The sequence below is a fragment of the Festucalex cinctus genome, chromosome 12, assembly GCF_051991245.1.
Source record: "Festucalex cinctus isolate MCC-2025b chromosome 12, RoL_Fcin_1.0, whole genome shotgun sequence".
Lineage (NCBI taxonomy): Eukaryota > Metazoa > Chordata > Actinopteri > Syngnathiformes > Syngnathidae > Festucalex > Festucalex cinctus.
In genome coordinates this window covers 14,024,172-14,039,843 of record NC_135422.1, presented here as the reverse complement: position 1 = coordinate 14,039,843, position 15,672 = coordinate 14,024,172, and the positions used below count along the sequence as shown (strand labels likewise).

The window sequence follows — 15,672 nt, the reverse complement described above, 5'->3', positions numbered from 1 at the left end:
TTAAAGTAAAAAGATTTTCAATTAATACATGCACATTGGATTGGTGCCTGCTGTAAATACGGAGAATTAAGTTAACTAAAATGAATTCAAGCAAATACTGCATAACGCGATCTTTTTTTGGTTTTCGTCTTATTACAGGTCCAAATTGTTTGCTGCCTAAATAGGTTTTGGGATAAAAGGAAACCAGGAAGATAACAAAAGGTGGTACACGTACAAGTAATAAGATTTGTTTTTTTAAACCACACGTTGTTTTCTGCTTAAACGGGCCGGCTACAAGACAATTTTTTTTTTTAAGTATCCTTTGAAATGTGGCTATGGTATGAACATTTATAGTCAGCTATTGCTGCCTAAGTAGGCTGAAGGTAAAAAAACAAAAAAAAACAAAATTAGGGAGAATGACGCTTGGTGCAGGCCCATTCTAAAATATAATTAATTCAAGTGAGTAAATACTGCAGTAGGTTTGTAGTTTTTGTTGTCATCTTATTTCAGGCCCAACTTGTTTGTTGAGATTTGGTTAAATCCCAAGTTAGGAAGAGTGCTACGTTGGTGAAAGAATCGTTTTGACTGCAGTAACGTTGATCATTTGAGAGTGTTTGTTTTCATCTTATTGCAGGCCTGGCTAGTTTGCAGTAAAAACAAGCGAAGTAAACAGAAAGAGAACAAAGTTTGGTGCGGGAATGTTTTTACGTCAAAGTAACTATTTAGTAATACTGTCGATTCACACACATGTAGTTGTCTGCCTAAACTCAAAACAGGAAGTAGATACAAGAATGACGGAAGTAACTTGACAGCATGTTGTTAAGGCCCATTTTTAACTCAAATTTATTCAACTAAGTAAATACTGTAGTAACGTGAAAGTTTTTGTTGTATGTTTTCATCTTATCACAGGCCCGACTAGTTTGCATAATTAGTAGTAATGAGAAAGAAAGCAAAGCTTGGCACAGGAGCGGTTTCATGTCCAAGAAATAATACGGTCTGTTAATAAATTCACGCCCATCTAGTTTTGCTGTCGAAACAGGCTTCTGTGCAAGTCAAAACACCGCACTCCTTTTTACTATGCAGGTCAGTGCCTCCTATATGCAGAAGTTATGATCCATCTTAGCTTGACTGGCAGGTTCCGCCCCCCTCGTTGGCTCCCGTCCTCCACCTCTGCATGCGGCCCTGTCAGACGAGGTCGACGGGGCTTCCAGGCTTTTAAACCTTACTTACGCCTTTGGTTTCAAATTCGGCCCGTTTTGACATTTGATAGCAAATAAAAATAACCGGCCAGCTTTCTTAACGCCAACGCTAAATAGCGTCTACGTCCTATAAAGGGATAGGCGAGAGTTGTGTGTGTGTTACCACCAAATTAGAGGATATTCTTGGTACACTACGTGTATTCGGAAAATGAACAACATCTAGGAAGAAGTCGGCATCGTTGATGACGGCTCGGCGGCGACTGCGGCTCATAAATCAGGTCAACATCCCACATTTGCTTGTAAACACAGCGGTGGTTGCCGAAAATAAGGACATGGGCGGGAGGGGAGAAGATGTACGGAAATAGAGATCGCGGGACGAGATGGCGTCGGGAGAAATGAGACGGAAAAGCTTGGAAAAAGAGGGAAGGCTGCGCCTCGTTCAGACGTCCCGCTGTGCCGCCCTCATTTTTTTTCCACATGCTGTGATATGGAGGCGCTCTTTTTGTATCAACATGATGGACGAGAAGCATCCACTTTCTATCTGGATGTAATCTAGTCAAATGGTCTCAGTGCAGCGCCCTGTGGGACTCCGTTAACATGGATTGTGTAATGGGATATTCAATGCATGTGTAAGTTATGACACTGTGTGACATCACTCTTCACCAATTGTGTTTTTTTTACATCAGGCTGTTTCCGCTATTTAGGTTAGGGTAGTTCATGCCATCCATTCCATTGGAATGATGACAAACTGTGTTATTTTTATTGAATTAAAAATTGAGCATGTCAAAAAATCAGAAATGAAGTACAAAAGAAATGAATACAATAAAACAATAATTAATAATCTGCAATTGGCTGGCAACCAGTTCATAATGATATTGTATCATGATGTTTGGATATCGTTACATCCCTCGTATTTATTCTGCTAGAACAGTGGTGTCCAAACTACGGCCCGGGGGCCATTTGCGGCCCGCCATCCATTTTTCAGTGGCCTGCGACATATGTTAAAAATGGCATTTGACTCAGTTCAAATAAAATAAACAAAACAAAAATGTTTGGAGATGGTCAAATTAAGAAGGGAGGGTATCGAAAAACAGGTGCCATTAAAGGTTATTTTAGTTAACTAAAACTAATGAAAAAACTAACTAAATTTCAAAAAACAATATTGTTACCAAAATAAAATAAAAACAAAAATGCTTTTAAAAAACGAAAACTAACTGAAACTACATTTTATGTTTACAAAACTAACTAAAACTAACTATAATTATAGCAAAAATGTCTTTCGTTTTAGTCTTTGGTAATTAATTTAATGCATGAGCCTTTGGGGATGATTTTAAATGTGATTGTTAGTAGATTTATTTTGATATAAACCGGAATAATGACGTTTGAAAGTATGTCACACAAAAATGACGTCATCTAGCAGCAGTCAATAGAAAAGCACCTTCAGATGACGTTGCGCCCATGCTGTTTTTTAAATATTGCGCACAATACACATTTGAAAAACCAAACAACTAATACTAATACTGAAACTAACTAACGAACTAAACTAGTAAAAACTAACAGAACCACCCTGAAAACTAATAAAAACTAACTCAAATGAAAAATTTCAAAACTATAATAACCCTACTGCCAAATTACAAATAAATTGGTCTATATACTGTAGCATTTTTCTAAATATGCAAAAGCACAAATAAATTATTTGTACAATTTTAGGACTAAACAATTTCTCTTCATAACATTATGTGGCCCTTGCGTCCTTCTGATTTTCTGTATGTGGCCCTCAAGTGAAAAAGTTTGGACACCCCTGTGCTAGAAGTTGCATGTTGCTTTACTGCATTAACGCCCCTGAACGTTTTGATGGGGCTGCAGGGGGGAGCCGTCTCTAGAGGACACTGAAAACTTCTCCCGCCCAGGAGTCCCCTCTGCCTGACGACTTCCCTTCTGGTCCTCCCGGGCATGAGACCTCTTTTACCACTTTGTCACCCCTCACTTCCTCCGCCGTGCGCTGGGCATGTTCCTTCCGCATGGCCGGCTGACCGTGTCGCACTGTGGTAGGTAGCTGGCGCTTTGCACACCAGCTTGGCTTTTAGCGAGCGCTCCCTCTCTCCGTCTCGCTGTCTCTCTCTCTCTCTCTCCGCTCGGCTGGCCGGCTTCAGTCAATCCGTGCATGAGAGAACAAGAGGGCATGCATAAAAGATGAAGCTTTAGCTCGTCGTTCCGGTCCCACTCCGGCTCGGAGGCCTTTTCCGTGTGGAGTTGGCGTGCTCGTCCATTTTTTCCCCATGATTAAAAACATGTACAACCGGTAATAACCTCCGGTGAAGCAGCATGTGGCACCTTACTCAAGATTATTCTCATATACTGTGAATCCCTCGTATATTTGTTGTTAGGCTTTTGTCAATTACGCCTTTTTCTCAGATTTGTATTTATTTATTTTTTTAATCTTAAAGCTGTTTGGTGCCACTATCAGTTGAAGTTTAGTGTCAAACAAAATTTAAAATTAAGAGAACTGCATGTTATGTCTTTTAAAACCTCATAATTGTTCCTTTGGAATGTCTGCTAGCTTAATGCTAATGAATAGCATCGATAGTTGCAGCGTAGCACATGTCGACTTGAAACTTGTCCACGGTAGCTATGTTAGCTGCTATGCTAGCTGGTCAAGAAAAACAGTAACTACATGTTTTTTTGTGCTAGTTCTGTTAGCTGCTATGCTAGTTGGTCAGGAACAAAATTATATATGATTTAATTAAAAACGTGTGTTTTTTTCTGATATAAGTAACGGGGTTGCGTTGGTTTGAGCCACACAATTTATTGCGGCTGAAAACATTGAAAAAAAATAACATGAAATAGAACAGCAGACCTACTTAAGGTCAGCACAATTACTTTGTCGACGTTATTTCTGCTGAGTCATGTAACTCACTTTTTGTCTTGCCCTCTAGCTGGCTAAAACGGTTGCATATATTGTGATCGAACTTCAGAGCATAATTACTACTCTTTAAAATATGTCTGTGATAAAACACAATGATTTCAAACTTATTTTATCAGTTATATTTGATGTCGCTGGCATCAGGCCTGACAGTCAGAAAATGTCCTCCAATTCTGGAATGACCCATGCAGCCGTCTTTCGGACAGCTCCTTCCTCAGTTTCTAGGTGATGCGATATGACGTTGGTGCCCCGCAGGAGGTTCTTGTGCTGATTCTCTTTGGTGTCAGAGTTTGTACGGAGAGAGTACTCCAAAAAACCTTGGAGAGCGGCGTGCAGAACAGGAAGTTAATGGCCGAAGAACGTCGCCTGCGGCTTAACGACGATGATGGACGTTCCGGGTCAACGGGACGGAAACCCGTAGTCCGGTTCTGCTCTCCTTTTGGCAGCAGGCAGCGTGACTCACACGCCGCTTTTATCACAAGATTTATAAACAGACTCTGCGGACAGACGGACGGACAGCCATTTGAACGTCAGTCCCGGTTACGTCGTCTGCCGCGCCGCTTGCTAATGTTGATGAAGATTGCAGATGACGGACGGTGGCAACACGCTCCCAGGGATGGAATTAGCGTTCCGCCTCTCCACCGCCTCCCCCTGCGAGACCGAGGGCCGTTTATCCCGCTATTATTGGCAGAGACAATGGTTCATCTTTTTCAGACGATGAACAGGAGGAGGGGGAGGAGCGCGCCCGTAATCTCGTCAGAGAACGTACACGGTCCAATCGTCGTACTCCCTCACCCTCGACCTGCTGTCAAGGGGAGAGACAGCTGGTAGTACATGCCTGGATATACTGCATGAGTGTACACAGAAAATTGTATTAGTCCTCCAATGGGCACTTTATAAATATCATACTTGGCAATATTTTCTAGATTTAATGCAATAAACACCGGAGAAAGTACACCGTTATGAAGAGCCTCTCGTTGTTACTATTGCGAATCCTCAAAACGATTTTCAAGCTTTGACGCCTTGCTCTGCCTACTTTAGATAGAGTAGGCAAAACAGCACCGATATTTAGCATCTGTCCAGGATACCTGCTTCTGACTGCGGCTCATTTGGACAAATTCGCTCGTTCTGCTTCCAAAATGGCCATTTCAAACAAAAATGAAGGCTTTTTGATGCGTCCTGTTTTAGACATATCGACCCAATTTCAGGTACCAGGTGCTGATTTTTTTTTTCTCAACTTCCCCAGTGGTGCTACTCTACTGAGTGAGAGCCACAGTGGCTACATGTCGACGCACAGATGTCGAGCATCTCCACGCATGTAGCGGGACAAGAATATAAACGAGATCAGTTTAAAAGAAGGTTAACCCGGCCGTTAACACTGCGCTCCCGTCCGCCAGCCGATATTAACAGCCGGCCTTGCCGCAGCCCCTCGCCAGCCAGCCGTAGAGCGTGGGAGTCTTAAATTAGCAGCCAGCACACTAGCGGAGCAGCCTTTTGTGTTGGTGGGCCGGCTGCCAGCCCCTTTGTGTCCCGGCCGGGGATTCCCCGTGACCCCAATAAGTGTAAAGGTAAATGTTTCGTCTGTGAACCACAGTCGTCCTCTGCGAATAATTAGAAATTGAGTGACTCGTATTGCAATTGAAGTGATTGTATTGTAACTGGAGTGAATCGTATTGTATTGTATCACATCGTAATTGGAGTGAAGCAAATGGAATAAATTGTATTGTTGGAATGAATTGTTTCCTAATTGGAGTGATTCCTATTGTAATTGGGGTAAATGTCATTGTAATGTAATTGGAGTGAATCGTGCAGTGTGGTAATTGAAATGGACTGTTAAGCAAAATTGTAGTGAATCGTATCTTAACTGGAGTGACTCGTATACATATTTTCAAAAATGTATACGAATCACTCTGTGATCTTTTGACATGCTTTTGTAGAGTTCCAAATTCTTTTCGGAGACATCACATTTCTTGTCATGCCTGAGGTTTCAACTAAACTGAACTGCAGCATCACAATCGTGCGTGCGTGCGTGGATGTGTGTGTGTCATACAGGCTACATCGTGTGTGCATGCATCCCCCCAGGCTGTGAATAGAGATCACAATTTTGCTTTTTCACGTATTTGTGTTTGGGTGTGTGTGTTTTGGTTGCTGTTGAATGTCACAGGCAACACACACATACACACACTCCCCCTCGAGAGAAATGTCCCTGACTATTTTTAGAAGTGTATCTTCCTCTGCCTGCCTCTTCTCAAACAGTCATGCCTGTCGACGAGACTAATGTACCTACTACTACTACTACACACAAACACGCACACATGCATATACACATTAACATATATATTCATGACCAAGGATGATACTGTTTTTATGTCATTGATCTCGATTTGGATCTTCTTGTGGAGAAAAAAAAAAAATCTTATTTTTGAACGGAGATTTTTTTTGCATGAGAAAAGTAATAGCACACCTGTCCTGAACAAGACAATTGTTTTGTTATTCATTGTTTGTATCCATGGATATACATGCCGATGTTATTCCGTTCAAAATGTATAGTCAACATCCATACATCTGCATTTTTCCTTGTAGAAAATGTCCCATATTTCAGAACAGAGAATTATTTAGCACGAGAAAAGTAGTAGCACACTAGTCCTGACCAAGACAAACATTTTGTTGTTCATTGTTTGTGTCCATGAAAATGTATGCCTAAGTTATTTCCTTACAAACTGTATATTCAACATTCGTACGTCTGCACCACTTTTCCTTGTAGAATACGTACCATATTTCAGAACAAAGAATTATTTAGGAGAAAAGTAATAGCACGTCTGTCCTGACCAAGACAATCATTTATATAAATATATATATATATATATATATATATATATATACATATACATATATATATTAGGGGTGTTAAAAAAATCGATTTGGCAATATATCGCGATACTACATCGCGCAATTCTCGAATCGATTCAATAGGCGGCTGAATCGATTTTTAAACTTCCATGTTTAATGGAAAAATATTCAACAAAACGTCTAAATTTCACACCTTAAGCATGGAAGAATGTTATATGAACGGAACATTGAGCCTTAATACTTTATTTTAATGCTGTTCTAACATGAAAAAAGTTACAACCTGTTTGTTAAATACAGTGGCTCACAGTTATAAAACTGAAGTTTGAGATCAATAAATAATAAATTTTCATACAAATCTTACAGTGTACATGTGCACTGAATGCTTTTTTCTAAATTGAGTAAAAAAAAATTGTAAATTCATATCGGAATTAATCGGTATCGAATCGAATCGTGACCTATGAATGGTGATACGGATCGAATCGTCAGGTATTAGGCAATTCACACCCCTAATAGTATAGAAGAATAAACGAGAGAGATGATACCATTCCAAAAGAACATCCCAAACTATCTGCTGGTCATACTCGAGACTTTCATCATTCAATCAAAAATAGAATAAAATGCTGTTTTTTTTTTCTTCAGGTACCAGCTCGCTTGTTCAGAACTTTACTCAATACTTTTTTCTACCGCTTCGACTCTGAACACTTTGTGCAAGCAGGCACACGACATCAATAATCAAGTGTCTGACGGCACAAATGGGAAGGTGGACTCGACGAAGCCCGAGAGAGATTCGTCTGGGAGTACCACATTCCCTAGCGTGGCGGGTATGAGTCGGCGGGCGGGAAAAAAAACATGCTGACTGTAGTGCAGCTGAGGGAGAAGGCAACAAAAGGAGGAGAGAGGAAAGGACTTTGACTTTTGTTTTTTATATTAAGAAAAAGCTTCCTCCTCCAAGGACGCGACGCAATAAAAACGTCTGATGGAGGCTGACAAAAGGAGCACAGGGAGCGAGACAGGAAGTCTTGGCGGATAAACCTTTGCCTTGCAAATTTGTCCCTCAAATAATGCACGTAATTTGTATACATATTTGTTTGGAAAGCTATGATGTAATTATGGTACTAGTAAATGAATGAATTAAACATATTTTATTTTCTTATTACTTTTATAAGCATTATTTACTTATTGAGGCCGTGGCGGTACTGACTAACTCTTTGACTGCCAAAAACTAATCCCGATTAATAAAATCACAATGTATCCCACCATAAACGTTAAATGACGTCAACTACGTTTTTTTTTTGTTTTTTTTTAAATCAATGGGCAGTGCAACATTAAGTGCAGCGCTGCCTGGTGAATGGGTTGTGGAATTAACTCATTCACTGCCATTGACGGAAAAAGACGTCAAATGATGCATTTTTTTTGCTAGTCTGGCAATGAATGTGTTAAAAACACTCACTAACTATGGCCACCAGCTGGCAGCATTTTATCTCTTCAATGGGCTGCCCGTGTATCAAATTACAATGAAAGATGACGAAATCTGATGAAATACGTTTTCAAGGATGACGTGAATGATAACGTTTTGATAACGTGTGGCAGTAAAAGAGTTTTAATTAGCTGAACAATTAAAAAATAATTATTTTCTTGCACCCCAAATCACAAAAGTATAGAAGAATAAAGAAGAGAGATGGTCCGATTCCGAGAAGGTCCCCGACGCTGTTTTGTCACATTATGACGAGCTCGTAGTTTGGGAAAGTCCAATAAAGACAAGTAACAAGACGCAGAAGCCTCACGGGAAATCAGAGCCTTAATTAAGCAGGCCTGCCTTATTGTCACCAAGTGCAGGGATTACTACCTTCATTTTGCTTGACTGATGATTATTGCTTTTCGAATCAGAGACGAGACAGTGACACATACTTCGAAATGTCACGACAAATTCGCAGAGCTGAGATTTCATTTTACCATTTGAACTTCTACCAAAAGAATTGGAGTAAGGTATCAGATACCTCATATATTCACGGTTTTTACCACTGGCACATGAGCATAGCTCAGTTTAGTTAGCATTACAGGATTATACTCCAATTTTATTTTTATTTTACTTTAATAAAGCAATATTAATACTGTGGACTGTGGAGCCATTCGATACGATTTGAAACTCTACCAAAAATGATCAGGGTAAAGCAGGGGTGTAAAACTCATATCAGTTCAGGGGCCGCATGGAGGAAAATATATGACTAAGTGGGCCGAATCGGTAAAATAATGGTATATAACTTAAAAACAATTGCTGTCAATTCTATGCAGATTTTTGCGGGGTTTTTTTGTTTTGTTTTTTGGGCCAGCCCTAAATTACGGAGCTCAACTGTAATCTATTGTTTAAAAAAAATAATAATAATAATAACACGAATGCAAATGAAACGCGGCAACACTTTGCCTGTATGAGTTCCAGACGTGTTAAATCTACCTGTTTTGCATGTTATATATGTATTTCCCAGAATGCATTGTGTGGCAGAGTTAATGAAGTTATAAGGACGTTAATCCCTGTCATATACATTTGTATTACAAGTAATTGAATTTGTGTCGTATTTAACACGTTTATGTTGGTCTATGATTTAAAAACATTTCTTTTTAACAAACCATCATTTTAAGTTGTGTGTAAAATAATTACTTCCAGGGCGATTCTGTGTACAAGTTATATTACTCACCTGAGGACTGCTTGTGAAATTACAAATGTATATATTTGATTGTGACAGACTGATTAATTGGTCCGACATTACAATTTTTTTTTTTTTGACTTTACAAAGTCAACTCACCGGATTAAACCCCTTTGTTTGACACCCCTGGGGTAAAGCATACCCTTAGTCATGTCACACTTTCCGCATTCGTACAAAATGTTAGCGTAACCCAGTTTAGCATTAAATGCATTACCTCCTTTATGCGCTTTTTCTTTGGTTTTAATTAATTGTTGCTAACATCATGGGACCATACGATAGGATTTTGATTTCGACTCAAACGTTGGGGAATAAATATGCCTCAAAAGTCCTGCTAAATCTTCAGAGTTCGTTTCATCATCCAGTGACATGAGTGTAGCCAGAATCAGAATTGTGCTAATACTGTACAACCGTGCAGTCGGATTGGGAATCCTACCAAAAAAAAAAAAAACATTCAGGGGAAAAATATACTGCAATAGTTGTGCAAAAACTTTCAGAGTTGGTTCCACTGTCATGAGACAGTTTATCTTGCATCAAAGGATTAACTCTGCTACTTTTTATCTTTCAACGGCTTTTAGAAGAATCAGCTTCAACAAGGGGCGAAGATCAAGGATTTGCACAGGATGTTACGTGAAGTAAGCAGTAAGACTCCAGCGTCAACTTTAAAAGTTTGATAACGAGGAAGTAAAAATCCCTCCGCTGGTGAGCTGGCGACTGAGCGGCTGGACTGCCACATCAATATTACATCAATATTACATCAATCAAACAGCACGGTTGAGGTGGGCACGCCATCGTGGAGGCAAAGTTCTCACTTGGCAGCTTTTGCTAACTCGCAGAAGCAGATGCAAAAGTTATGACTGCGACTGGCTTTTTAAAGGGAGAGATGGCAGATGACGTTTTGCATAATGCATGGTGGAAAGCCCGAGGCCCACTTTGGAATATCAACACACCCCAAAACAACAAATAAATGTTTTGGAAGATAGCTCTATGTGATGCTGCAAGATTTGGTCTCGTTCGGAAATACAAAAGTATTTAAAGTACAAAAATAAATACAAAGCCAAAATCACCGAAACTGATGTATTTGAGTAACTAAGGTGGATTCATCGTTAATTATCTAAATTGAATGACCTTTTAGTGCTTCTGGTGTGTTACTGTACACGGTCAGTATCGCTGATAGCTACACCGTATCGATTTCATTGGGAAAGTATCGTGATACTGTCATATCATGAGTTTCACTGCGATAAAGATGAGAAACCTTGGTGCAGAGTTTACTTCTGCAGTAACACGCACACGTCGGCTGCTTCCTTGGGGGAGGGCAGAGGTGTGAACCCTCTCAGTATGTGTGCGGAGTGCATGTGTCATTCCGCAGCTGCACTTGCCGCTGAACTCCAGAGTGCGATGCGTGGCAGAGGCGTCGATAAATCACGGTGACTAATTCTGACACATTAGTGCCTTTCACTTAGCGGCAGTGTGCACTGTCATGAACGTTTGCTACACAGAAAAATACACACACAAAAAATACTTTCCCTATGGAACTTCCTGTCACCTAAAATGGGGCAGAAACTGTTTGAGAGACATTATATAAATGTTATTTGTGTCTGATGATGACTGATGTGCGTTGGTTAGCTCATACATTAGGTTTATTTAAGCCACTTGTAGGTTGTTCGAGTCATTTTTCAGTCTAAAACATTTCGGTTTGAGTCATTGGTTGGTTTCATACACTTAAGTTTGAGTCACTGGTTGATCTGATGCACTTCGGTGCAAGACTGTGGTCATCTGTAAACCTAGTCATTGGTCAGTCGAAACATTTCAGGTCAAGTCACTGGCTAGTCAAATACACTTCGATTCGATCCATTGGTTGATTTAATTCACTTGGGTTTGAGTCATTGGTTGGCCTGATATGCTTAGATTTGGGTCGTTGGTCGATCTAATACGCTTACATTTTGAATAGTCAGTTGATTTATTACCTTTTGGTTTGTGTCATTGGTTGGTCAAATACACTTGGGTTTGAGTCATTACACTTAGCCAATCATCCAGTTTACTTGACTTACTCTATATTTGAGTCATTGGTCGGTCTATACATTTCAGTTGAAGTCTTGGGTTGGTCGAATCCACTTGGGTTCAGTTTGGTCAATCTAATCCGCCATCGGTTGCTTTAATACGGTTTGGTTTGAGTCATTACTTGGACTAATACACTTAGGTCTTGGTCGGTCTAGTACATTTCCGTTGTCATGACTGGGTCATGTCAGGGTTATGTTTGGGTCATGCAAGGGAATGACAGGGTTATGTTTGGGTCGTGCAAGGGTTATGTTTGAGTCATTACCGTGTGGTCAAGTGTCTATTTTGAACTAATGTAACCAGTATCTAGTTTCAACTGGTAAGATGCTATGTGATGTCAGGATCTATGTGATGTCAAGAATCTTTTATCTCTTTATCTGGTCAACAGCCAATCAGATAACTCCATGTCAGTCCTGTTTCCCACATGTCTAGCCACAGCCAATCAGATTGATTCGCTGTCTATATAAACCTGACTGAGAAATGTGCGTTTTTGTCGGATTATTATCTCTGTTCCTCTGTGCACCTCCACAGCCCAAGTTAGCTTAGCGTCTCATGATTCTCGATACATTCTCGTTGTTTCTTGTCTAGTCAACTTTGTTCTACGCCTCTCGATGTTATGCGAATAGAGTTAAAATCTTATTTGTGCCTGCGTTTTTCGGATCCAACTCCAGAACATAACATCTGTTGGAGTCGTTGATTGATTTAATACACTTATATTTGAGTCATTGGTCAGCATATTCCATTTTCTGTCGGTTTGCATTATTAGCGACTCCTCACCTGCTCATCTTTCCTCCATGTAGATAATTAATCCCACTTCCTGTGTCCTTCCATCACGTATTAACCTCCTCTTCTTCTCCTTTTCTTCTTCTTCTCCTTTCTCGTGGCCCTCGCAGCAAAGTCATTCACGTGAAAATCATTGACGACGAGGAGTACGAGAAGAACAAGAACTTCTTCCTGGAACTGGCCGAGCCTCGCATGGTGGACATGAGTCTCCAGAAAGGTGCGCTGCTCTCATATGCTTGCTTTCTCATATCCTCAACTGCTTTTTTCGTCGCCTCTCTTTCTTTCACTTGAGTCTCATTTCGCCACACATGTCCAAATAACGATCCATTTCTTTGTCATTTTGACTCCAAAGCGAACATCTTGACCAGCATTTCTTTTTGGGTAAACTGATGCTAATGCGAATGCTAAAAAAAAAAAAAAAAAAAAATTAAAAATCCGTTGTTAACCAGGGTTTATCCTTTATCCTGAAGGCTTGCGCTAAGAATATTGTTTGGTCTAATACACTTAGGTTTATGTTATTGCGTTTTGTTGCATTAGCTAATGCTAATGCTAAAATTGCTTGTTAGCTTCCGTTGACTGAGCAGCCCAAAATTATCCAGAAAATATCTTTGGCACTTGAAACTTTTTGTGTGTGTGTGTGTGTGTGTGTGTGTGTGTGTGTGTGTGTGTGTGTGTGTGGTGGTGGTGGGGGAGGGGGTTCTAACTTTGTTTTTGATTTAAAAAAAAAAAAAAAAAAAAAAAAAACACCTGTCACTATATGTTATCACCTAGATCTGTTAAATTCATATTTTACATAAAGCCCTTTCTTTTGACTACCCGTGACTGTATTTTGACTGATAAACTGGTTAAATGCTAATGTCGGTAAATCAAAGTGTTTTCGTCATTAATACCCTGAGCTTCTATGCTTGCTAACGTCTGCTGAAAACAAAACTCCAACCCAAAAAGTCCATCAGGGCTTTTCATGAGGCTGCCGTTATCTAATGCGTTGTTGTTATCTAACCACGCTGGAGGCCAGGTGGACAAGCTGGTGTGGAGGGAGCTGAGAGTAACACTTTAGTGTTGGCTAAAACATGGACACTGCGGATCTTTACCTTATAGGCTGTGGCAGTGCTGTCTGAACAGTGCACGGTGACCCTGACGAGATTTCTTTTGATATGCACAGCCATGCTAGCGTTTAAGAAATAAACACCTCCTTCGACTAATCAACTTACATAAGACAAATAAACACCTTCCTCAAGCAGTCAGCAGGTTAAGAAAATAATACAAATAAATAAATGCCTCCCTCAGGCACAAATAAAGGCATCTATTGAGCACTTATGCACATAAGACAAATAAATACCTCCCTCAAAAAAAACAATTATCAGCTTAAAACAAACATCCTTCCATCAAGCAATCATACACATACAGTGAGACAAATGAATGTCTCTCTCAAGCAATCATCAGCTAAAGAAGGAATCATACACATAAGATAAAGGCCTCTCTCAAGTAATCGTCAACTAAATACAAATAATCACTCACAAACAACTAAATGTGAATAAAGGCCTCCCTCAAGTCATCATCAAAGGCTGTATCAAGTAATCAAATAGTCATCAACATAAGACACACTCCTCCCTCGGGTAACCATCAATTTAAGACGAATGCCACCCACAACCAATTATCACCTTCAGATGAACAAACACCTCCCTCAAACATACATCAACTTAAGTAAAATCATTAGCTACATCAAATACTCAAATATTCATCAACATAAACACTTCTCTCAAGAAACAATCAACTTAACACAAACGCCATCCTCAAGCAATTCCCAAAGACAAAACTAATGCCTCCCTGAAATAAACATCAACTTAAGACTAACAATGCCGCCCTCAAACAATAATCAACTGAAGACAATGAAACACCTCTCTTAATTCATCAACAACTAAAAGCCAATAAATACCTCCCTCAAGCAACTATCAACTTAAGAGAAATAACACCTCCCTCAAGTAGTTATACACAATGTATCCCTCAAAAATCCATCAGCTTAAGAAAAACAAGAACCTCACTTAAACCCAAGAAAAATAAACACCTCCCTCAAGCAACCATCAACGCAATATTAACACATCTAAAACACATACCAGTGTCAAACGAATGCTGTCCCTTCCCTTTCCTTGCAAAGTTAGCCTGACGCCGCAATCAGTGTTAAATAGAGAGCCGTAATTTAAAGGTAGATGGAGGAAAAAGGCAAGAGCAGGAGAAAGAAGCGCTGCTGCTGCATACGAGAGCGAGCAAACAAAACAAAGACTTTTCATTTAATATTCATCCATTACGCTCTCCGCACTCGGCCTTTAATAAGGCGCCCAAACAAACCCAATCATCTCTTATGAGCTCCAATGTACATATGAACACAGGGAAATTAGCATAAGGCGCACGTTCATAAAAGATGAGCGGAATGAAAGCTTTTTCATGGTATGAGATTAAAAGTGCTCATTAGCGTCACAATGACACGAGTGTCGGTACGTGAAGCGCATGGACGCTCAGGTGGCTCGTCCGCATGCGCCGTTTATTTGTTGGTCGCTTAAAAGGATGTGCGTATTTTATCTTACATTGAAGATTGTTGATGGTTGCATGAGGGAGGTGTTTATTTTTCTGAACTTGATGGTTTCTTGTGGAGGCATTTATTTTGTCCATTTCAGTCTTACCTTGATAATTGCTTGTGGTAGGACTTCATTTGTCATAAGTTGCCTATAAGAGGTATTGTATTTTATATGAGGGAGGCATTAATTAGTCTTAAGTTGCCTTAAAAGTTGTCTTAAAATTGTGGTTATTTGAGAGGGGCATTTGTATACAGTTTTTGGTTGCTTGAGTGAGGTGTGAATTTATTTTGAGGTGATGGTTGCTTCAGGAAATCATTCATTTTTCTTACGTTGATGGTTGCTTGAGGAAGGTGTTTTTTAATGTTTATGGTTGCTAGAGGGTGGCATTATATGTCTCAACTTGATGATTGCTAGAGGGAGGTATTTGTTTGTCTTAAATTGATGATTGCTTTAGGTGGATTATTTGAGGGAGGCGTTGTCTTTAGTTGACAGTTTAATAAAATAAGAGGGGAGAAGTTTATTGATCCTATGTTGATTATTTGAGGGAGGATCTTATTTGTTTAAAGTTGATGATTATTTAAAGAGCGGCATTTATTTGTGCATTGTTG

At 39.8% G+C, this 15,672-nt stretch overlaps 1 protein-coding gene across 4 annotated transcripts in view; it reads left to right on the top strand.

The window, feature by feature from the left end:
• slc8a3 (solute carrier family 8 member 3) overlaps positions 1 to 15,672 on the top strand; it is a 50,898-nt gene that overhangs the window by 21,308 nt on the left and 13,918 nt on the right. For all 4 annotated transcript variants that reach the window (XM_077538470.1, XM_077538468.1, XM_077538469.1 and 1 more), the window contains one exon: positions 12,602 to 12,708. In XM_077538470.1, the coding sequence (XP_077394596.1) occupies positions 12,602 to 12,708 (107 nt within the window). The remainder of the gene's footprint in view (positions 1 to 12,601; positions 12,709 to 15,672) is intronic.